The sequence below is a fragment of the Myotis daubentonii genome, chromosome 2 (assembly GCF_963259705.1).
Source record: "Myotis daubentonii chromosome 2, mMyoDau2.1, whole genome shotgun sequence".
Classification (NCBI taxonomy): Eukaryota; Metazoa; Chordata; class Mammalia; order Chiroptera; family Vespertilionidae; genus Myotis; species Myotis daubentonii.
In genome coordinates this window covers 25044284-25069323 of record NC_081841.1, presented here as the reverse complement: position 1 = coordinate 25069323, position 25040 = coordinate 25044284, and the positions used below count along the sequence as shown (strand labels likewise).

General features: G+C 44.6%; 1 protein-coding gene across 6 annotated transcripts in view; it reads right to left on the bottom strand.

The window, feature by feature from the left end:
* The window catches only part of ETV6 (ETS variant transcription factor 6), a 224339-nt gene that overhangs the window by 142380 nt on the left and 56919 nt on the right, over positions 1–25040 (bottom strand). Inside the window, exon 1 of one of the 6 annotated variants that reach the window (XM_059682208.1) lies at positions 20640–20816. The exons of 3 other annotated variants lie outside the window; for them this stretch is intronic. In XM_059682208.1, coding sequence (XP_059538191.1) covers positions 20640–20801 — 162 coding nt within the window. In that variant the 5' untranslated portion in view covers positions 20802–20816. Of the gene's footprint in view, positions 1–11491; positions 11615–20639; positions 20817–25040 lie in introns of those variants that run through there. 2 more of the 6 variants (XM_059682205.1, XM_059682207.1) reach the window with 2 other exon arrangements.

The window sequence follows — 25040 nt, the reverse complement described above, 5'->3', positions numbered from 1 at the left end:
ACAATAACAAATACATTTCCCCTCCTCAACCCCTTCCCATTTATTCAAGCGCACCCAATCGAAGCATACAGGCGAGACAAACTGGAGCAGTTAAAAGGAAAGGCTCCTGTCAACATTTATTTGGAACCGGCAGTGTCCAGATGTCCATACTAAGAAGGAGCTGAGCCTGCCTCCAGAAATCACCATGGCCACAGTCCAACAAGCTTCTCCAACGGCCTGAAGATGAGGCTCCCAGTCTCTCAAATGAGGACTGGATGAAGGCACTGAGGGCATGTGTGGCCTGTGGGGAAAGGATTGAAAGGATCCTTGTCGGTGTCTTCAAACATGAGAAGGACTCAGGTAAGGAAGAGTTAGGGCTGACCGGAAGCATCTCAGAGGAGAGGGCCAGCAACAAATACTTGTGCTCTGGAATTAGGTGTGACTTATTGTTCCCCCCAAACCTGGCTTAAGCTGAGGCTAGAAAGTGACTCTACAAGAGGTTCCTGCACTGGGAAGGCACTAAGGTGAGGTGGTGGAACTTGAAGGTGCCGTAAAACTCCAAGATTCTGCTTCTATGCAATCTTTTATCTCCTGGCAAATCAAAGGTCACGGTGCGGGTGGTATCCAAACAAAACATGGATACCACGGTCTCCTTCTCCATCAATTCATCCCAGAGTCCCCTCACAGAATCCTAGGATTCTTTAAAGACAAACCCTCAAGGCAAAAAAACTGAAGTAGCGCCATAGCTGATTTGGCTCAGTGGATAGAGCGTCAGCCTACAGACTGAAGGGTCCCGGGTTCAATTCCGGTCAAAGGCACATGCCTGGGTTGTGGGTTTGATCCCCAGTAGGGGGTGTGCAGGAGGCAGCCGATCAATGATTCTCTCTCATCATTGATGTTTCTATGTCTTTCTCCCTCTCCCTTCCTCTCTGAAATCAATAAAAACTATTTTTAAAAACACTGAAGTAGATTTCTTTATCGTTCTAATTTTAACACATTTTAATTAAGATCCTTTCCAACCTTGAGATGCTATGGATTTTTTCCCTGATTTTCTTAAACATTTCTGACATGAATAGTAAGCAGAATCTCAAGCTGTGATTCCTTTTCATGCCAGGTTGTGGTTTCCAGGGATGTTTTTTGCTTGAAGGGTGCTCAGCTCATTTGGCTGGAACCTCATGCTGACAGAGATGAGGTCACAGCACAGGCTCTGGACCCGCGTCGGACAATTAAACGTGTGCCACTCCATGCCCCGACTACTCTCCTAATCCCTGAAGTGATGCCGATGATTGCTTTCGCTCCAAGTGGAGATTACGTGAGCGCAGCAACACACACCACCACTCCTGCAAGCCCCCGGGAAAGTGCAGGTCCTGCTGAGAGCGGGTCACCGCAGTGTAAGAAGGTGGTGTGACTTTATTTACGCAAAACCAGCAGGCACTACTTCCGGGGAAAATAAAGTCTTGCCGTTGGATTGTTCCAAAAATGCCCCTAAGCTTTTGATCAGCCTTTTGAAAGAGGGTCACTACATCCTTTCTTCCTAATTTTAATAGCAGAAGAAACAGGTACTTAAATTAACAGCGGCTTACATCCTGAGCTCAACAAAAGTGACCAAGCACAGCTCTTTATTAGCTGCTTTCTCCTCCATTAATGCCATTCCCTTTCATGGTTTGGCTATTACAATTAGCCAATCTGTGGTGTTCCTGCCTTAGGCTAACGGGTAATGAACTGAGAGTTACTATTTAGTTGTATCAAGGGTGTCATTAGAAAGGTTTCTCAATTTCTCCCCCCAAAGGAGAGATACCTTCCAGGCATGTTCTACCTGCCATGTGACTGCCCTCCTACAGAATTTACAGTGCAGTGTCCCCAGCCCGGGGAATCGTGGGACCTTAAAAACTGGGCAGAGGAAAGGATGGGGGCCAGGCTTCTGCAGAGCCCACAGGCAGAAGGAGCCCAAAGCGTTGCTTTGAACCTGTGCTTTCATTCCTCCCTCTCTTCCTACCTTCCCCCCTTGTGCCTGATAAACCCTTCACTCCCCACCCCTAGCAGCTTTCTGCTTTCTATTACAGCATCACTCTGGGCTTTGCTCATCTTCATCTCTTTCTTGGGTGACTGTATCTGGAAGTCTTGTAAAAGGAAGAGCATCAGATTAAGAGAAGCTATAGCTCAAACCCACAACCCTAGCTGCTTGCTGGGGATGACTGGAGGAGAGCCAACTCAGACCTCCTTTCAAACTAAGAAGGGTTTTGCCCTGTGATTTATCTTCACAAGATGTCTATAGCTTAAACGGCCCACATGCCTGATAAGAAGGTTTTAAAAACTTTGATACCAGAGCAAGATTTACATTCTAATTCACATGAGGGTAATCCACAAAAATGCTGAATAAAGTCTCTAAAATGGCAGCCCCAATGAAGCTGTTTGCACGAAGTCCTACAAGGTCCTAAGTGGATCCAGCCCATTTCCAATGAACCAATAGACACCCCCACCCCCTGGATCAGTAAGGAAGAGGCCGGGTTCAACCGATGCCATGCTCACATTGAACAAAGCCCCCTAGTCTACCTATATCAGATAATTCCTGGGTTGCCTCAGGCTGAAAAATAAATACAAATAGAAAAAGCCTTGTAAACTCTACCTAGAGTAACAAGCGCAAATTCAATCTGGAAAGGATTTATATCTCTGCAAAATGTTTACTACCAGAGTAATTTTCAATAAAACCATAGGAGAGCTCTATGCTTAAAAGGCAAAGTAAAAGAAGCCAGCATCCCCTCAGTGTTGCTGTCTGAGAAAATGGCATAACAATTCCCACCTTTACTGCCACATAATGCTATTGTAAGGATAAATAAGCTGAAGCTTATGAAATACTGTGAGTTTCTTGAAACGGAGGCTCTCTATAAATGTGAGGCATTTTATTATAAGGAATTGAGACGTCTTGGGTGACAAAGCACTGCTCTGTATGTGTGCTTTAATAATTAAACTTGTCTTTAGGGTGTAAAATGAGAAATTAATTTCATTGAAACAAAGACTGAAGATGACAATGACCTCACTATATGACTGACTGTGGAATTGGGGCTGACTTGATCTTTTCCCCCCCAACCTCCATCACTCTAAAAAGTAACATAAACAACATCAAATACTGATTAAGAGTGTCACACACCTGCGATTCCTCTCTTAGAAAAACTTTTCCAGAAGTAAGAACCATCTTGGCAAGTAATTTCTACTTCTACTTGTCAAAAATCATAGAAATTCCCTGATTCTTGGACCAAGACTCTTTATAGGAGCTCTCTGTGGTCACAGTGAGAAAGATCTGGGAGTTTCATTGTTGACAACTGTTTACTGAAAACTAGTTTTGCTGACAACGTGAATATTACTATGAAAAATGCCATCAGCATCAGTACCATTCTAAAAAGGACAGGAAATAAAAGTATGCGTATGCACGACAACACCGGTGATTAACAGAATGTTAAGCAGCTTGAAGTAATAAGGAATCTGAGGTCTGGCACTCTTGTAGTCCTGTTGTTAATGCTATTTAATAGTTTATGTTACGTAAGATCCCTGCCTTCGTTAAAACAATTAGTGCTCAACAGTACATGAAAAATACGCTTGAATTTCCACATACTTCAGGAACTCAGGACCAGCTAACAATTTAGGAAACACACATTTTATATCAGGTATTCTGAATCTTAGCTGCACCCCAGAATCATCTGAAGAAATCTTAAGGGGGAAAAATAATCCCAGCATTTAAGGAAATCGGCCAGGCACCAATATTTTTAAAGCCCCCCCCCCCGCCCCCACGCCCCCGTCCGCATGATTTCAATATGCAGAGGAGTAAGGCTGAGAATCACTGTTTTAAATCAAGACAGAAATAATAGAGTAAGTCAGGATACACATGAAATGAGTATCTTTCACAATAGGTTTTTAGACACTTTTCAAATCAATTTGCCAACTGTCCTTCCCTCCTGAGTAACTGCTATTGTTCTGCTTTTAACCATAAAATGTAGATTATCAGTATAATTCAGGCAGTTAGTTCCTACACGGTGACTACCTGGCCAATATATGAACAAACCGCTCAGACAGGTGTGCCTGCTACGGTTCCTCTTCTTTCCCAACTGCCTCTGGAGTTCCCCCATCCCCACCCCCAGGAAGGCTGATCAGCATCTCCTCCTGTAGCTGCTCATGGAGCACTAGCTGCACTTGGAGCAGGAGCAAGACAAGGTTAATGAAGGAGAAGCAAGAAGGGATAGAAACCCATTCCACTTCTGACCTGCCCTTCCTTCCCCTTCTCCCTCCCAGAAGGCTGTCTTGTGCTCAAGCCCCAGACGCCCTTCTCCTGCTCAAGAATGAATCCCCATCCAGTCGCTTTTCTCTAGAAGAGGAGCATGATCCCCGAGCTGGCTGTCAGGGCTGCCTTGGTGCCACTCTAAGGTGGCGAGTGCGACATGTCGGGCTTTTTTCTCCTGAAAGTAACCTTGGTACTAGTGGTTAGGTCTCTGTTTTTGCACAATGAACTATCAACTGATTGTAATTTTTTAAAGAAATGCTTTGAACTCCAAGCAGCTAAATTCTTAATAAAATCTTAGAACCCTAAACTAGTAAAGAGGCTGCTAAGGGTCTTAATCAAGACAGTTATGGTCTTTCAATGACATATGCTCCTAACACCCTGGGGTCATGTCACCAACACTAGCACAAAACCACTTGACAGATGTAGGAACTGAGGTTGAAGGAGTAATAAGATTCTTGAAAGAATCACCTAACTTCTCTGGAGGGAGCTAGCAGTCCTCAGCCCGAAGTTGTCATCTGTCCCCACCTACCTTCTGCCTATAATGTTGCTGAAACTCTTGGTTATCATGGTAAAGTCTGTGTGCAAAGTGGCTCTGAAGGGGGAGGAGAGCTTACTGAGGGTCTTTGCTGACTTATTTATTCATTCCTTGGCAAAAACAATCTCAAAAAAAAAAAAAAACCCACTGGAACTTAAAGACTCAATTTCTTCCTCTAAAATATTTTTTTCCACAGGTTTGAAGCATTAAGATGTTATTAATATTTTTTTTCTTCTTCTTTTAAGCAAAATACAACTCTAAAACAGTGACAGAACCATGACACAAATATGGCTTTATCATCTGATATTCACTCAAGTGTTGAAACTGCTTGATTGGGCAGTAATTCTCTTTGCATCCTTAGAAAGCAATCTGCCAACCAAGCCATAAAATCACGCCAGAGTATCACCAGTCAAGCCTTACCAGTGGTTTCAACAACAATCCTGACATGGAGACTGGAAAAATAAAGCAGTGTACCCTTCAAAAGCTGGCCTTGCGGGTGTTAGGCCACGATGACAGGACAAATATTGATAAGATGAAAATCTCTGCATGACTCTGAATATCCTAAAACCAAAATAAATATCCCACTCATCTCAAACCACTCACTGTCAATAAACACTTTCTAGTTCAATAGAGGTGTTTAGAAAACTTCTTACAGTTGATTATAGGTTTTCAACTCTATCATCCTGACTCACAGCTGTAAGCAGTTCCCTCCCCACCCATGGGCTCAGCGGTGGGTACCCCATTCAGGGCTTCCCCTCCTGCCTCTCCTCGAGCCTCCCCAGTCTGTGCTTTCCGGACCTTCTCAGCAGACCCTGACCTTGAGTTTGGATCTAGGCCTCAGTTTCAGTTCCTTGTTTCCAGGTCGATGGTTTGCTGGAGCCTGGACTTTGATGTTCTTGTGTCCACATCCACAGTTGGGGGCCTACCTCGCTTTCCCCTTCCCCTCAGACCCCCAAACCACACTGGAGTCCAAGACCTCCTACTCACCCAGGGGCGAAGGCTGTCATTAGCAGAAAATTCCCCAGGAGCAGGGACCTTGGCTGTCCTGTTCACCGCCACATCCCTGTGGCTGAGCGGTGCCTGCTGGCTCACTGCACCACTTGTTAAGTATTTGCTGAATGAATGAAGGAGCCTCATTAGACAATCTCACAGCACTTCTTACTGCCAACACAAACTCATCTTTTGTCCTGTGTTTTCCCCCAGGGCCATCTAGTGACTTATTGACAAAGTTTTAAGTCCAACCATCTACACACAAATCTTGCTACAAGCTGCCAGCACCACCCCATCTCCCACTTCTCTCCAGGTGACACATTCACTGCCCGATGAGCCAGTTATTTGACTTGTCTTATGCCTTATTCCAGGTGGTTCCAAGTTCCTGGAATACCTTACCTACTACGATCTCACCCCTTCACTCTGCTGCCTCTCAAGAAAAATGCTCTATAATGTGCTTACACTTATTCCAGTGATGCCATCATTCCTCAAAGTACTCCAGAACACCTCTTTTAGGACTTTCAGAGCCAGTTACAAATAATGGCTTATTGCTATTTCTTTTATTTGAGCAAAAACCTTACTCATCAGATTTGACGCCAAATGATGCTGGCGATTTCCTAAATTTAAAGCTCAGGTCGAGGACCAAAGTTGTTCATTACTCTAATTACCCATGTAGTATTTCTCTCCCAGCTGGATTTACAAAAGGTGGTGACATAGTCTATTTATGTTATTGACTCCACTCCCCTAGCACAGTGCCTGATACACTGTAGATACACAACTGATCACTGGTGAGTGAAACTATGATCTGAAGACCTTCCTAAAAGCGTTTTCTTTGATTCAAATAATACCTGCTTGGCACTGCTAGATACTAAGAATATAGAGGTAAGAAAAAAAAAAAGTAAGAAAAAAAATATCTTCTTTAAGGAGCTTCAAGTCTAAGGGGGGGACTTTAAAGGGAAAAAAAATGAACTATTATTTATAGTCAACTCTTCTGTAACAGGCACATATATTATTTCATTTAAATTTCCCAGCAATCAAATAAGCGTACATTTTAATTCCCTTTTTTTTAAAGACTAAGAAATTGGGATTCAGCAATGTTATATAACTTGCATAATGTTAATAGGTGGCAGGCCAGCCTCTGAACCCAGAGCCTTTGGACAACAAAACCTAGGTCCTTCCTTCCACGACACCAAGCAAGGCGTGTACAACTGTCTTCTAAGTGACTACTTTTGAAACTCTGAAGGGGACCAGACTTACATGGATATTTGAGTGCTGGGATGGGTGTACCCTTTTTCAGCCTTACCCCATACTACTCCAGAAATCACATTAGGTGACACACCAACTCATCTCACTGAGAAGTAGTCCAAAGGCCAGCTCCCTTGCCCTAATTGCTACCTGTATCAAGAAGCAAGGCTTGATTAATTGGAGGTCCATAACCTCCATTCTGTGCTGATCTCGAAGGTATTTTAGTGTAGAAGTTGCCATGTGCATGTTGGTGGACATTCAAATGCCTTCAGAGGGGGTAAGTGGATTACCCAGCAGATAAGCACTGGAACATGTGGAATTGGAGGCTTGTGAGCAGGAATTAGTGTCACTACAAGGGCCACCTTTGGGGCACATGCCATAAATTACCACGCCACTTTGCCCATTCCTACTGAGGAAAAGATGAGGAATGGAGCCTTTCAAGTTTCATTTCAGAGACAAAAGTTTCGTATTATCACACACACACAAAACACACACTAGAATCTAGGGAACATGGTTTCCTTTCCCTTAGATTTCTTCATTTCTAAATATATTTTTGAGCAGTGCACAGTGGTGGATAAGAGCTATAGCTTCATCTATAAAATGGATAATAACACTGGCTCTACTTTAAAGGTTGTGAGGATTGAAGGAGATAATACATTAAAAGTTAGCATGGAGCCTGGCGCATAGTTTAATAACTATTAATGACAAGTATATGTGCCAGCATGTGGCAGATCTTAAGGACATACAGACATATAGATACGGTCATTTCTGAAATGGCTTCATGGCTCCATCTGTGGTAGGCTCAAGATACCACATAATTACATAGAGAACTATGTGAAAAAAGACATGATGCTCATGTAAAACTATTATCTGTTATAGAGCTTAAATCGCTTTTGAGTGCCTTTACAAATCATGGTTTTAAGCAAGGGGGGCAGAGGGGATGAGACGATGGTAATCAAAAGATTCGATTCTTATAAAGATGCTGCTTGTAGGAGAAGTGGCCACTGCCAGGTCTGCATGTCCTGGCATGACCAGATAATCCATTTGTCTGGACTGGGTAGATACACAATGAGAGATATTTCAAGGTAATTTCTGTAACATTAAGGCCCATAGTCTGTCCAAAGGGAAAAGTTGCATTTTCTTCTTTTGAGTAACATGCTAGTGACCACATGAAACACCAAGTGGTTTTCCGGCTGTCCACTACAATAGGTGCAGCAGGCCAGCTTTCAACGCCAACTTCACCTAGATTTACAGCTCAATCCCTCAGTACCATCAAGCACAGGGGCGGGGGTGGGGAAGGTGCCCGTCTTGTTCTAATAATGAACACATTTCATTTCTTGCATGGAGGTAACTGGTTCTTTGTTAGTGACACCTCCTTCCCAATTGGTTCCATACGCACTCAGGGGCAGCGTGGCCTCATGTGAATTGTTAGGAAGAGAGTCTGGTATGATTATTCCATCAGAACCTACTCACCGTGTACTTGCTCTCCTTTACTTGTAACCTTTTCTGTGACCTCGGAAATTAAACAGAGGAGGAAGAAGGAAAACAAGGTGACATGTCAGGGAGCCTGGGGTAGGTGGAAGAGCTAAGGGAAAATGGAGAGGTAAATAAAATATATTCAGCACCTTCCATGTGCCAGACACTTAGGATATGATAGCTTTCTGTTTTATAAGTGAAAAAATAAATAAACAAGTCTCTGCAAGCTTAAAGAACTTGTTTTCCAGTGTCATACAAGAAGTGGTGCAAGGAGTTGAATCAAGCCGGGTCGGGTTCCTGAGCCATGATCCTTCTACATTTTCTCCCCAAAATGAGGAGTAGGGATCTTTGACAAAATGAACATGGTACTTCCATGGAATCATGGGAGATAGTAAAGAATAAGTTAGAAAGTTTTTGAAAGTTCTAGTGTTTCACATGATGATTGCAAACCTGGAGTGGGGCATTTTGGATATTCTGACACCCGGGGTAATGTATATAGGCCCAGTGTCAGGATTGTTTCAGGTCCCCTACCGGCAGGGAAAGGCAGGGAGCACCTAGAGAAGCATGGCGGCCTACTGCCTCCCTGACACTGACAAAGCAGTGATTGCAAACAGCACAGTGTAAGATGGCAGAGAGCCATGGGGCGGGACATCATGGGTGGAAATGCCCTGAGTATGGAGAAGGATTTGTACTTGAAGGAAAATGCCCTCCTTGTGAGCAGAGTTTATTCAAAAAGATGGAGTCTGTTTCCTTTTTGACCTCTCCTGCTTCCGACTTCCTGCTTCTTTCCTCATAGTAAGTTTGAATAGAAAGGGGCCCCAGGAATCGAGACCAGTATCCTCATTTCTCAGATGAAAAATCTGAGACCCACAGAAGTATCTGAAATCACACTTCTTGTTTCAAAAATCAGGTAGGTATCAGTTCTTGTTTTCATTTTTCACTATACTGGAGTAAATGGAGACAGAGCAGACAAAACAACAACGAACAATAAAAACCAAGAAACCAGAAATTTTCCTTTGTAGACATAAAGATATCCCTACTTAATCTCGAATTCCCCTAACTCTAGGACGGTGGGTGTGTTTTGAATCTTTTTCTACCAGGTGGCATTAAAAATGTGTACTGCATCATCCACAAACTTGCCTATGCCATTTCTAAAGCACCGGGTCGGGTGGAAGGTAAGGACTATGGGATGGAAGGATTCTCTTTATGCAGGAAAGATTCTCTCCCTGCCCTGGTCGCCTTCTTGCCTATGACCAACCGTCCTGGTTTGCCTGGGACTGAGGAGGATCCTGGGATGTAGGATTTCAGGGTTAAAACCAGAAAGTCCCAGGGAAACAGAACAAGTAGGTCCCCTTATTGCCTTCAGTAGGGCCACGTTCTCAACTGAGCTAAAGGACCCAGACAGATAAAATGCATTTAGCTGGAAGTTTTAACTGGTCTGACACCAGCTACATGGTAGTTAACAGTTGACATTTTTAAGAAGCAGGATGAAGATTAATGACTATAAAGGGTGCTGAGCCCTTGGGGAGGAAGGTATTCTCAAAGTAGGAAGTGTTAAGTCCATAAAAGAAACAATATGAGAATGCAGTGGGGCTTTTTCGTACCTAACAAGTATGACTAAACCTCTAAACACTTCCTGTTCCGTCCTATGTTTTTCTGAAATTTGCTTTTCCTTATCGGCCAAGAAGGTAGGAGAAAAGAGAATCTGTCCTCTCTTCTCTTCTTAAGAATGACAGCAGGGAATTTCACAACCTCCAAAGACTTCTAGTTTAGCAAGCCCTTGCTTTCATATACAAATATTATTGGAAAACAAACAGCACTCACTTTTCTCCATAAGGATCCTAACTTCTGGCTACATGTCATTCTGGGTGAGTATACTAGTAAACCACCTTAGGAGAGCACCCATTCATTCAGCCATCTAGTTGTATTTTGTACCAGAATTTGTTGTTAAACTGTGCTAAGTGCTTATACTACAACACTAAATAAGGAGAATACGTTTTTATTTCATACATTACAGTATCCTAAAGCTCAAAAAGTGCTTTTTTAGATTTATGCATGAGTCTTATTGCTGTGGAGGAAGAGAGCCACTCCCAACATAAAATTTCACCATTACATGGTTTCTCCCAGGCAGTACTTCCTATTCAAAAAGAGCAGTGCCACAAAAGGCGGTCTCCCTTTCACCATTTCTGGGTCACCAAATACACTGGAGGCACTCGGCCTAGAATGGGACAGAAACAATGTGAACCGAGGAGGGGTTACACCAGGGCACATGCCAATAGTTCTCTTACAAGAACAGCCCAAAGCTGCCCTGTAGTCATACATATTTGGGAAAAACATTCTCCCACCTTTTCCCAGTTTCTAGAAGTATGATTTGAATAATATAAAGTAATATCTAGGGAAGGGTAATATTCTGTGGGGCTAAGGGGCCATGGGAAAGGCTTACTCTCTTTCCTCTTCCACTCTGATGGGTTGATTGTTGTACCCTCAATAAAAGAGGAAAATCAAAATCGAGCTCACAAATGCACCCACACTCTGCAGTGGAGAGAGCTGCCAACACCGTTCTCTGCACCCGAAGGATGGGGTCCAGAAGACTGCGATGACAGGGGGACAGGACAACAGAGCAGGAACAACCATCGGATATTCACCCCGCGACATGGCCAGTCCAGGTTACAATGCCACCTCCCCAGAGTCCACGGTCATTGAACTCAGCTCACCCCCTGGCTGCAATGGACCTCCCGTCCTTGGTTAGCACTCTGGGTCCTGCCTGCGTGTGGGCCTCCTGGAAGCTCTCTGGGCTTCAGTGACTCTCACCTTCCTGCAACTATAAGTGGCTTCTTTGAGCCTGGCAATCCCAGACCAGAAGCCTTATTGGACTTCCTCTGTTTATCCAAGACTTGTCAAGCAGGTTATGCTGCTTTTCTGCCACTTTCCTTTCCAGACACTTCTAAAATGCCAAGATATCAGGAAGCAAGTGAAGAATAGGGTTTTCTCACCATAATCCCAAAGACGTACAAAGGCTTGCATAGACCACGGGATTCGCTGAGGACCTGTGGCTGTTCTCTTAAATGGTGGAGCGTGTTTTAAAGATTGTGAGGGAAGAGTTGTCAAAAGTAAGGTCAAAGTCAAATGCACTGAGTCTCTATCATTAGTGCTGGCCTCTTTCCAGAGAGAGTACAATGCACCCCTTGAAGCTGGCAGCAAGTCCTGTGGCTGTGTCAATAATAATTCTCACTTACACAGAAAAATCCCCCAGTAGCACATAGATGTTCTTAAACTTCCCTCTCTATTTTGCAGATCTAGAAAAAGTGGTGGAAAGAAAGTAAATGCCTTTGTGAATCAGCAGAAAACCTAGGATAGAACCTGGGACAGCTAATCTTCCTGCTTTAACCCACATATCTGGCACACCACAGGGAAAATGGTTATTTTTCTTTACAAAAGATGTGATCTTCAACTTTAGAAAGGTAAGGTTTAAAAAAAACTCCAGTTATTTTGTGGAGAGAAGAATTCACAAAACAGTAGCCCTGAGCACGGCTCTTTCCAGAGGTCAAGATGGTATCTAACCAAGGTCAAGACTGTACGGAACCAAGAGTTCAAAGGCCACTGTCTTCCCCATGGTATGAGCCAGTCATGCTGAGACTGCCTCAAGGTTAAGGAGGAAAACATCAAATTGCCAGCAGTAACACCGAATTAGGACTGGGAAACTGGCTACTACTGTCACACGTCCTTTTCCATTCATAGAACAGGAGGTGACCCAGAGAAAAACCCTCTCAGAGCCTGGGAGAGGCCATTTATTAGGCATGGACCCACACCTGACCCTGTGCACGCAACCCAACCCCACCTGCTCCAGGATGGCTGCCCAAAAGCTTTGAGGACCTTCAGGAAGATTCTCCAGCCAGAGGCATGGGGCCCTTGAACAGATTTCCACTCCTAATGCCCCCACCCACAGGAGCACACTCACAAGTACACCCAGAAGATCAGATAAAACCCTGAAAACATGGGCAAAGTTCAACCGACAGCTGCCCCTTCTAGGACACGAATTGGCACACCTCGCCACTTGGCAACTGTTCCTTCCTTTAGCAGATCTTACCTGCCTGAGCAGGAACTGGTGATAAGGCTAAGGATGTGATGGTTTCCTACACTTAGGCAGACTCAGTTTAGAAACAGAACCTTAAACTGTTGCAGATCAGTTCAGTGGAATGAAGTAGAGCCACCCAAAATAAGAGAATGCATGTTGCAATGTTTTGTAAATTATAAAACCCTACATACAATATTATATATCAGTATTTTTATATTAAATCATGCTAAAAGTAGAATATTGCATTGTGAATAAACATCGATAATGATGGAACAACTATGTGAGCACATGCATAAAGGTACAGGTAGCTGGTTACTATATAAAAAAAGGCTCAATTTTTAAAAGTCCTTCCAAGTGGTTTAAACATTTAATAAACAATAAATAAGTTTAAATGGTGCCCTTTAATTATAAATGTTTATGATCCAATCTGAGAGTAAAAACTAGTGCCATACCCTTAACTTTGAAGGGCATCTCCCGGTAGCCTCAAGGCCAGCCCCATCTCCTCTATCACCCACAGCAACATAAAAAAATCCGGTTTTTAAAGGGGTGAACTAATCCCTTGTGAGACATACCAGTGCTTGCTAGTGTACAATCCACCCCTAATGTACTCCTCTGGGCTAAACAAATCCCAGCTTGAAAGAGGACTGGACGTGCAACAAAAGCCTGCACAGAAGCCACATGTACTGAATTACAGATCCCCACACCTCCCGCCAGGTCAGCTTCTGTGGAGCCATCAGAACGGCACTCGGTGGTAGTGACGTGCACATACCTGCAGACCATAAGCCCCTTCGCTTTCTACCCTACACATGTGATGCAGCCTGTATTAAACATGTGCTGGTATGTTTCTTCACCTTTTGTAACGATGCAAATCAGGTTCATTCGCCACACTCCTATTCAAACCTCTTAACCGGAAAACCAGCTCCAAGTGTGCTTGAGGCTGTATTTTCTCAGCTCCTCTTATCCCTTATTTTCTGTGTCTTTCTTTAGGATTAGTATTCCTCTCAAATGACTTCATGAGTGACACAGATGAGGGAAAGGAGGACCAAAGTGATATAAAACGATCAAAGGGAACATGAACACCACAAATGGAACAGGAAGCTCCCAGGCACATTGCCACTACGAGGGAGAAGGCCTGGAAGATGGTTTTTAAAATGGAGCCCCTGTCCCAACTGCTACTTTTGCGAGATGTGCAGTTGGCTTGTGCCTGGGTACAAACAGCCCCCATGGCCTACGGGGTGCAGGCATGTCTGTGATCTGTAAGGCCCCTTCTTCGCCGTTCTCTCTATTGGGAAGTGAGATAAACTCCACATTCAACAGCTTGTCATTTTGGGTGGTGTTTAGATACACATGCAAGGGCAGGCTACCTCTTCAGAGCTGCAAGGCAGGGCTCTGCCCCTCTGCCCACCTGCAGTTTACCTGCCCTTCACAATATAACAATGTCTCTTCCCTGAAAAGTTCAAATCTTGGCACTGACATTTACTCGCTGTGTAATTCTGCACAAGTGACCTGGCTCCTGAATCTCAGTTTCCTCATCTGGAAACGGGAGATAAAGATGCCTATCTTGAAAGGCTGTGCAGATTAGATGAAGTCGTGTGTGTGTGTGTGTGTGTGTGTGTGTGTGTGTGTGTGTGTGTGTGTCCAAGGCTCCTATTGCTCTTTTAAACACACAGAGGATGTGTTTCTTCCTCCCTCTGGCTAAGTGCTCTTATGCATAATCCTGAACCCATCTGTACTCTTTAATTATTTTGGTTTTATATAGTATCTAGATTGTGAAGAATCGTGTTGTTTTCATGTTTTCTGTCCGATGTATGAGCTGTGCACACAGTGGGCACCCAGTATGACAACTGTGGTCTAGGATACCGAACAAGGGCATCGTTTCCCCCACATGCAATAATATCTGGTAATGTTTCCTGAGGAAATGACTGTGAGTTCTGGATACAGCTGATCTCCCCTCTGTCCCTTCCCAACAAATCCCTCCACCATTTGGAATGCCCTGAAGACCTCCCACATGTCAAGGTATCCATTCAGCTGATCACTTCTTGAGTACATAAACATTTCCTGAGTACACACTGTGGACCAACAAGAGGAACTGTGGACCCATACTTGGACACAGAAATGGTGAGGCACAATTCTCGCTTACCCTTGAGGCAACTGAAGGGCGTCAGACAGAAAGGCAACAAACTCTCAAAAGAAGAGAGCCTATCAGATGTTAAGGGACGAGTGCACATGTCAGTCCTATGAGACAAAGTGGAAGAAATCTAAATTCAGCCTAAGAACACTATTCTGAAATGTTAAATATAGATTGCCTTTGAGATAGACCTTCAATACACTTACCTTGTAGAAATAGTAGGTAAAAGGGAAGCCCCATTCTAGTCTGTTACAAAATAGGTCAACACTTATAAAGTCAAATGTCATTCCAAAGACACCCTCAGGATTGCCAAGTCCTTGTCAGTACCTTTCCTCACGTTAAGCCATGTACATTGCAATACAAAAGAATTTTCTTGCAACTCAAAGTTGGAATCCTGACCAATCCACTCACACACATATTCACAGCATGACATGTAAGTATTTAGCACCAGATGAGGTGTTGAGTGAAAAAAAAAAAAATAAGAAAGAAAGAATATAAGTCTTAAAAATCTCCCTGCCAATTCCTAGCAGAGAATGAACAGGCCCTGGAGAAAAGATATGCCTGGACCCAAGGCAAACTTGACAGAAGTGGAGTGGTAGCCAGTTCACGAGCGAAGAAATACATGGTCACAAAACTCCAGTCTTCCCAGTGGGAAGTGGGAGAACCCAAGGGCAGGAGAATAGGGCCTCTCTGTGGACCCTGGAGGAGCTCAACCCCAGACCTTGGTGTCGTGTAGGAAGGAAGGCCTCCCCGACATGGCTTCATGCTAATGCAGAGCACGGGGTCAGAAACCTGCAGGGGTCTCACGGATGGACCACACAGCCAGATAAGCCCCACACCTAGATACATATCTACCACAAATAACTTCATCAACAGCTTAACCATTTTCTTTATTAACACTTTAACACTTTATTGCTAAGGCTTATCATTATCCCTTAGTCCTGTCTCCCCCCAACTCCTTATTCTTGTCACTAACTCAACCCTCTCTGCTCACTGATGCCCAGAGCAGACATAAAAGCTTCCTGAAGGTCAGGTTTGTCTATCTTACTCTGACCCCTAGAACCAAGCAGAGTACGTGGCTCATAGTAGAACCTTAATCAATGCTTGTGTAATACCTACTCATGGGGCAAACAGAGAAACAATGTGAACATGGACCCTTGAAACATCAGAGTTTACAGATTTCCCCTGAGTGTACATTCTCCTGGTCTGACCGGCACAATCCAGTCCTCATGATTGGCTCCAAATACTAAAGACGCATGAACATGCCTTGCACAGAAGGAAACTTCCTCCTTTGGAACTCTCAGCGCACACTCCCTCTCTAGGAGCTGCCTGCTGAGAAGGCTGTACACGGAAACCTTAGACCTTGACGTAAGCCCTGGCCACATCAACTGAGCAGAGCTCGCCCGGATCAGGACCTGGCAAAGAGAAACCCGAGCTGTGAGCGTAACATGAGATTCAGGCAGCTGACCTGCTTGCGATCTGGAGGCAGTCAGAGGTTAGCTGAGTTTAAACCAGCTGTAACTGGACAATACCTGACAGCCAACTTCCCTTTAAGACCAAGAGTCAGGTGAGCTCACATGCAGAATCCCTTAAGGCGGGGTGAGGAAGGAGGGAGCCAATTCTGACGGGTCGGGGAGCACAGGGTGGCTCGCTCACTCCAGGAACCCCCGGGAGTGCAGGTCCACCCTCCCCAGCCAGAGTCCCACATGCTTCCTGGAGGCTCGAAAGGTGACCTGGCCTTGTCCCAAGGAGTACAAAAATTCTGAAAGGTAGTCCTGGTAACAGCCAGTGAAATAAAGGCTTTGTAGATGATTGGCAATGCCACTTTTCCATGCCCGCAGTTGGGGAAAGAAAGAACAGAGGCTAAACCCACCAATGTGTCAGCCAGGACAGGATGAAGAACCAGAGGGAACCCTGATGGATGAATCTAGTTTCATTTGTAAGGATGACAGGACTCCTGTAATAAACATTCACCAAACTCCTACTACGTGCCTGGTACCACACTGGGATACTGGGATGAAGACAGGGACAATCCTCAATGAACTCATACTCCTTTTCCTTCTTTCTTTCTTTCTTCTTTCTTTCTTTCTTTCTTTCTTTCTTTCTTTCTTTCTTTCTTTCTTTCTTTCTCTCTTCTTTCTTTCTTTCTTCCTTCTTTCTTTCTAACTTTATTGGGGTGACATTGGTTAATAAACTTATACAGGTTTCAGGTGTATAATTCTTTAATACATAATCTATATATTGTATTGTATATTCACCACCCCAAGTCAAATCTCCTTCCATCACCATTTATCTCTACCTCTCCCCACCCAAAGCTCATACTCATAAAGGTCACAATTTATAACAACAAATGTGTATTTTCTTCTTTTATTTAGAATTTGATTAATTTTGTTACAATACAGTTTATAAAGAGCAAGACAAAATTTAAGGTAGGTTAGAAGGGGAAGGAATAATAGAAGAAAGAGAAAGGGGGAAGGTAAGAAAAGAGGGAGAAGGTTGTGGGTATTAAATGTGATAACCTTACAAAGTGCTTAGTAGGGTCCTCTGACATATAGTAAGTGCTCAGTAAATATTAGCCATTATAGTCATTGTTGAGGGAGTCTATCACTGTGTCATGCTAGTCCATACTGAATACTTATGATATATCAGGCAATATTCTAAGGGCTTAACATGTATTAAGTCATTTAATGCTCACAACCCTAAGAGGTATTAGTATTCCCATTTTACAAATGAAGAAACTTGGACATAGATACTACGCAAGCTATAACCACCCCATCACACAACTATCAGATGAGAGATCTGGGATTCAGACTCAGGTAGTCCGATTTCAGGGCTCATCTTCTTATCTATTGCATCCGTGGTTCTCATGGCACAGTCCCTGGAACCCGGGAACTTTTGAGATTTGCAAATTCTTGGTCCCAACCCAGGCCTACCAAATCAGAAACTCTTGCGAAAGGGCCCAGCACACTGCTTGTTCAAAGCCTTCTCGGCGATTCTGATTAACACTGAAGTTTGAGCACCACAGCACTGATTACATTATAGCACTTCTCCATACAGTAGTGGCTAAATTGAAGACAGATAATAAAGTACCTCACCTCACTGTGACTGGCCTCGCTCGGCAATAGACAAAGATCACAATACTTGGGTTATCCATCTCTCAGTTTTAGAGGACGGCCTAGGATTGAGGCTTGGGAGAACAAATCCCATTCTCTTGATTTCCAGAGGAGTTGTAATTTGTCTTCTCTGTTTTGGTACTCTGATGTGAAAAGGCTGGAAGGGAGTGAGAATCCTGGGATACTCGTAGAACGGTTTAACTCTTTCCTAGCTTCCCAATTCAATAAAATGCAGTGTCCCAAAATATCTATCAGTAGATTAAAAGTGAAAGGTGAAAAGGAAAGCTTTACTGCTGGCGTGTTCATTTAGCTTCTGACAGCGCATTGCAGGTGGATTTGTCTGTTCTTTCTGCTCGAGTTAATTCAATTATTCAAACTGATCATCCAGTTTGTAAGTTACCTAAGCCTTCTGCTTCTCCCCTTTTGGCCATTTCACTGTTCATTAGCACCTCTACTAAGGATAAGCAGGGGAGAGGAAAAGGTGAGGAAACTCAAACCAGTCCATTTTTCTCCTTGTTAGCAGTTCTGGTAGACTTGGTGGGAGAATAATTGTTATTGGCTAAAATGAGACACTGGGATTATCTATGGTTTTCAATTCTCCATGCTCTTCCAGCCCCTAATTATCACAGTCAAGTCAGCCTAACTTTACAGTGTCAGTCCAACCTACAAGTGAACAGAAGCATAGCGTTCAAATTCTAGAATCTCTACAGAGATAATCTATGATCCTTCTTATATTAAAACTCTTAAAAATGCCAAGGTCATAGACAATTCTGATTCAGGTAAAAGGACTCAGAAAAGTGATCACATCTCTAGAACCCCATTTTAATTCTGACAGTTGATTTTTCCCACCATTCCAGCTTTCCATGGCCTGGATACATGCTGACTCTCCTAAGAAAAATAAGAAACCTAACATTAATTAGGCACCTACTATATTCTAGGGTGCCAGACTCCCTGCTGGATATCTTATAAATATTATCTTGCTTATTTCTAAAACACCTTGGCAATAAATCTTTATCCTGATTTTATAGGGAAAGGGAGGTTTAGAGAATTTAAGTCCCGGAGTCAGGAAGTACCAGAGCTAAGATTTGAACACAGAGCTATATTCTCCCAACCCCACCCCAAACCTGTACTCTTTCAGCCCCACTGATAGGACTTCTGATTTCCACCCAGAACTCTGTGATGATGCTCTCGATGCTAATTCAGGGGATGGCTGTGCCAAGTGCTCTCTCTCTGACTCTTAGAGATGCAGGCTGTACCTGAACATGCTGATGGCATCTTCAGAAGCCCCTCATAATACCTTCAGATATCTACTCTTGCTCCTGCTGTCAGCACTAGCACAAATAACCTCCAGCTCCCATCCCTCTGCCCAGTCCGTACAGACTGCCACTAGTCTTGTCCACAACTTCTGACTAGTAGGCCAGACATTTCCTCGGGCAGCAGCCCCAGGCCACGGTGGGAGAGGTCTGCACTTCCCCATGACTCAGGGCCAGGAGGGTTCCAGGAAGCTTAGGCAGCAGAAGTCCGTGCCCTCCGCAAGACCACTTCCTACTTCAGTGAGGGAAGTAGCTGCATGGTCTAGTGTGAAGGCGGAAGGAAGAAAGGGGGAAGCGATTCTGTTGACAATCTAATCCCCATATTCCATTCCCCTGTTTCTGCCCCTGTCCCTTTTCCCAGCCCCACCACAGGTGGATTTGGGGGCCTGAACTTGCCTTTCTCCTCCCCAAGCCTTGCTGGCCTGGCTGCTCCCTGCGACTCTGCCCAAGCTCCCCAAAGAGGCACCTGGAGTCTCTTGCTGTGAGACACACAGACGCCTCTTGGTTTTGGCCACAGATAAAGTCGTCTTTACTCAGTGTCCTGTAACATGAAAGAGGTCTTGCTTCATTATTTGTCTGCCAGTCCTTCCTTGCCATCCATCCCTGGTAAGTGAGAGGTGGGCTGGTGGGACATAATCTCAGTGCAGGCAACACTAGAACAGCTGTCCTTCAGAGAAGAAAATCTCTTCCCTCTCCTGCCCACAGCACGTCGTGCCTCTGTACATCTCAGACCTGGAGGACCAGTATCTTTCATGGGTTTAATGTTTGTTGGTACAGTCAAACCTTGGTTCCTGAACATCTCCCATCTCAAACAATTCGGTTCTCGACCAAGTTGTTCACAGGAAAAAAATGTCTCGGTTGTCGACCAAAACTGAGACCAAAACTTGTTTTCGACCTGATAACCCTTTCATGCTGATACCTCCGCATAACAAAAAGTGTCTCTCAGGCAACTGAAGAGAGATTGCTTTTGTTGCTGGCAAAATCAACAATTAGCACAATTTTAAAACATGAAGAAGCCATCAAGAGTGCTGATGTTGCTAAGGATGTGGAAATGCTCAAAAAACAATAATCACAGGCTATTGAATGGGTAGAAAAGCTGTTGTTGATCAGATAAAGGAAAAGTGGTTAGCTGGTGACAACATTTCCCAGGCAGTAGTATATGAAAAATTTGTTTACGGCTGGTAGAAGGTGGTTTGATAAATTTAAGAAAAGAAGTGCTTATTTACAAATTAAACAGTTCTTTAGACATGCACTGTATATAAGAAAGATTAAAACAGGGAATCATTTGGGGGTCTGGAATGGATTCAATGTACATTATTTCTAATGGGAAAAATGATTCGGTTTTCAAACAAATCGCTTTTCCAACAGCTTTCCGGAATGAAGTAAGTTAGAGAAACGAGGTTCCACTGTATTTTTAATACGCTTTACATTGCCCAAAGTGATTGTAAAATAAGTTGTGGCAAGGACCATATTTTCTGACCAAAGCACCCCAATATGCTGCTCGATACTCACGCAGTGCCTCCCAACTTGAGGTGTGGGCCTCCTGGCGGAGCACAGGGATCCCAGGCTCCAGTACCATGGCTGCCTGTGGCCCAGGCTCCAGCTTCCTCTCCCCACAGGCTCACTCCCAGGATGGTGGCTTGGCCAGGCTTGGGTACCTTCAACACCCTTCATTTAATCTGATCTGCTTCCAGTTCTGAGGTGCCAGAGAAACCATACTGACTGCCCGGCCCGACAGGATGAAGCACTAACCAAACACATTCTGCACGGCCTCACCAACTTCCAGAAGAGAGAGAAGCCCAGACCCTGGGCAGTTCCTGTCTGAATGACTCCTTCTGAATCACAGGTCAGGGATGTGTCAAAGGCCCTCCCAGGGACTGGGCTGGAGAGTCCCGTGGCCCTAAAACTGGTTCCTATTCATTCCCAAATACGATGCTGAGCATCAGGCGGGCTTTGTGTGGCCTGGGCAGGGGCCCTGTGCTTGTGTGGGCTCACCTGTGCCTGTTTTAATGCCGTGCTGTGGCTATCCTAAAGTTCTTTGTGATTTTTTTAACAAGGGGGCTTGCATTTTCATTTTGCACTGGGCGCCACAAATGATGGAGCAGGTCCTGCCAACATGTTAACTCCAGCGAAAGGGTCACTTCAAAACATCTTGTAAGTCTGGGAAGCTGTGCCAATAGGAGCAGGATGCAGTCAAGCTGGGTGCGAGGCTTTGGGCTGGTGGGGATGAGGGAAGGAAGGCAAGTCTGAAGGATAATCGCTCTTCAGAGAGGAAGGAGCTGGTCTGGCGACAAGGGGCACCAGGGAGCACAGGGTGCACCGTATGGGGCGACAACAGTGCCACCAGAAAGAGCTTCTCAAATACACACACCGAGGACTGCTCACTTTGGATCCCTATTTTTTTAGAAACTCCCCAAATCTGTCTCAAACCTTTGATTATGGGCCTTGTTTTCTCTCTCCAATTTATACACAGTCTTTTCCCCAATGTTTTGTTGAAGCTTGTTTTAAAAGCTGACATTCTATTTGCTCTTTTCTTTTTGGCTTGAGATCAATTTGCATGAGATGAGGTTTGCTGAGATGGAGATAATTCCACTTCCAGGCCGTTACTTCTCTAATGAAAGTCCAGACTCCACCAGTTACAGCCAGGGCTTGCTGCAGCAAGTCCCACGGTGTCAGACCCCACTGATCAGAACAACAGGTGGGAATATCAGGGCCTGTCTGAATACAAACTTCCCAATGATGAGCATCAACAGCAAGCCACAGAACTCTTCCCACTTAGATTCTCTAAGAAGTGGTTTTAGGAAAGCGTTCCCAAGTTTTATTAAAGGAGCCAGAAGACAAAGACATTGTTTCTTTGAATGCTTCACTAGCTGTCTTGTGATCACCTGCAGGCACTGAGGCTGAGGCTTTTATTAATGTTCTCAGACCTGAGAGCTAGAGATAGAAGGATGCTTCTTACTCTTCAGTGCGGAGTGTACACATGCGCGCGCACACACACACACTCCATAGCATTACAGCTTCAAAAGGATAGCTGTTCTCTGTAGTATGAGTAAACAGCCCACAGCAGTCCTGCTTGGTGCTCCAGTCTATCTTAATCCCCACGCAGGCCTCTCCTCCAGAACCATGAAGTCAGCAGGAAGCAGATATGTTTTATGGGCTGTGTCACAGCACCGCCTGCACATCCTGATCGGTGATAAAATAAGGGAACTGAAGCCATTGCCATTAGCACTGAAAACATGGCCCCCTGGCTCCAGGTCTGCCCTCTCTTGGGAGGGCAGAGAGGACAAGCTGGTCCTGCTTCCTGGCAAAAAGCGAGAAAATGGAGCTGAGCAGACGCTGCTGAATTTGGAGAACATTAAGGTACTCGGTGCAGGAAGAGCAATGCCAGGGAAAAGAAAGGGTTTCCCTGAGGCTCAGGGGATGCCATCCACCTGTGTGCATGGAGGCCAGAGGCACCTTGGCACCACCTTCTGAAATACCTGCTCGGATGAGAGCTCGCTGCTTACCACATTGGCCCTCTCAATTTTGGATCTGAAACCCACCTGGTCATTCTAGATCTAGGAGATAGGAATCGGCATCTACTCATAAGCCTGGATAAGTGGCTGAGCAGTGTATGAACTGTGTACAACTGCTTTGAGGCCACTGAGGTGGGCAGAGAACTGGACACTATGAACATGAAGTTGAATCACACCAATTTGTGAAGAAATGAGCGAATCCTAACACAGCAGCTCAGATGGCATTTCACTCACTGTCTTAAAGACAAATCATAGAATTTTGGAGCTGGAAGGGAGTGGTGCTCCCGACTGGGTCCCTTTTCACAGGTAGGGAAATGGAAGTGTCTAAGGGAGTCACTGCTGGTCTGAAGAGTCAGTCTTCCTGAGCCTCCTTTGAGCATTTCCAGAACAGAGGACGAAAGAGAGAAACCAGTCCCGCTCTGCCCACATCCTCCATGTCAGCCCAAAGCGGGCCAACTTCCATGAAATATTAATACGAATGACAGTCTAGAAACGGGAGCAGTCTGGGTGGGTCCCACTCATTCAGGGAGCGCACCTGTGTGACAGAACTCAGTCTCAATTCACCAGATCACAGCTAGTCTCCACCTAAGGGGGTCCACGAGGTTTTAAACACCAGGGTAATAAGCAAGACGTTGCTTTCTTCAACTTTTCTGTATCAGAGTGCAGATTCCCTTTTACCAAGATTGTAGGCTTGATACAGTTAGGTCAAGGGTCACTGTTCTTCCCTGGGCTCTCCTACTATGTGAAGAAACACTGAATACTTATTATTAAAAGAAACCTAATGAAGAAATCTGATAGAATTCTCTGATTTGGGTTGGTTTTCCTCTATTCCCTTATAATTTAGATATTTCAAGGAACTCAAAGCCTTTACTTCCCCAAAAAGTCACATTGTGTAAATGTGACCAAAATTACAGAGAGAAATCAGCTGTCATAAATCCCCAACTTATAATAATCAGAGACAACTTTGTTCAAAAATAACAAAGACATAATCTTCCACATTGGCAGAAACTTCTCAAAACTTGCTCCACATCTTACATCCTACTGGCACTGCCCAAGATCAGGGCCCTGGCATCTGACTAGTATATTATCTGTAATCATCTCCAAACTGGTTCTGACACACCCATCCTCTCCTTTCTCCAATCAGCTTCCAGAGCCATCAGTCATCTCTGCGAAACAGACATGACTGTGCTCCAACACTTTCAGAGCCTTCTGCTTTTGCTACGCTCCAAACTCCTGAGCTTGCGTCGCGTGCCCTGTGTTCCCGCCACTCACGTTCCCAACTCAAATGTCTCCTTTCCTCTCCACCAGGACGTCTACTCTGAACCCCCAATCTGAAACAAACACTTAGTCCTGCCCCCACAACATCCTGCCCACATTCTCTTCAGCATTTGCCTCGAGTTAGTTATAAATGACTGTCTCTACTGCTGACCAGTAAGTTGCAAGTCTTTTCCATCTTTGGTTCTAGATTTGTGAGCCATGTTAAGCCATGGATGTAGTAGGTAATTCATAGTCTTACTGAATTATTACTTAATTGGTTAATTGACTTCAGCAGGCCTCTAGTCAAATATATGCATGAAGAGAAGAAGCAGGGCTGGGGAGTTAGGCAATTCATTATCACAGTATCTCTGATTAGTCAGCTATCACCTTGAAAAGCACAGCAAGCTGGAGGCAGGCCAATGAGATGTTGGACACCAGGCTGTAAGTTTTATTGGGAGCAGAGAGCAGGGAGGAGCGGCCCTGCTCACACTATACCTGTGCCCAAGGAACTTGGCAGACAAAGTTGTTGTCTTCTCTGTCTTTCCTTCCCTCTCTCTCTCTGTCTTCTCTCCCTTATCACCTCCTTCTTCCCCTATCTCCAAATGTAATTCATCATTCATTTAGTGAGTGCTTACTGTATGCTAGGCATTTTTCTAGCATTAAGAACATAGCAAAATGAAGCTACTAGCTTACATTCTAATGCAGTGCATCAAAAACCTCAATGTTGTCTGAATCATCTGGAATCTTGCCAAAAAGCAGAACTGGACTCAGGGGGTCTGGGGTGGGGCCGAGCACCTGCATCTCTGAGAGCCTGGTGAGTGATGCTGATGCTACCAGTTCACATTCTCTGTAGTAAAGGTCTAGCCTTGAGCACTGGTTCCCAACCTTGGCTGCACTTAGGAAAGGAGGAGAAGAAAAATCCAGGAGGTAAAGAATGCAGAGAGAGAAGCACTGAAGGACAGTCGCCTCCTCCACACGTGCCTCCAGCTCCCAACCACTCATAGCCGGTGCTCCTAAAAGCCCCGGAAGGTGGGCTGAGGGTTAATGTTGCATGGCAACATGGCAGGGCCATGGAACCCAGATATTTATTTGGTCAAGCACCAGTCTAGACTTTGCTGTGAAGGTAATTTTTTAGATGAGG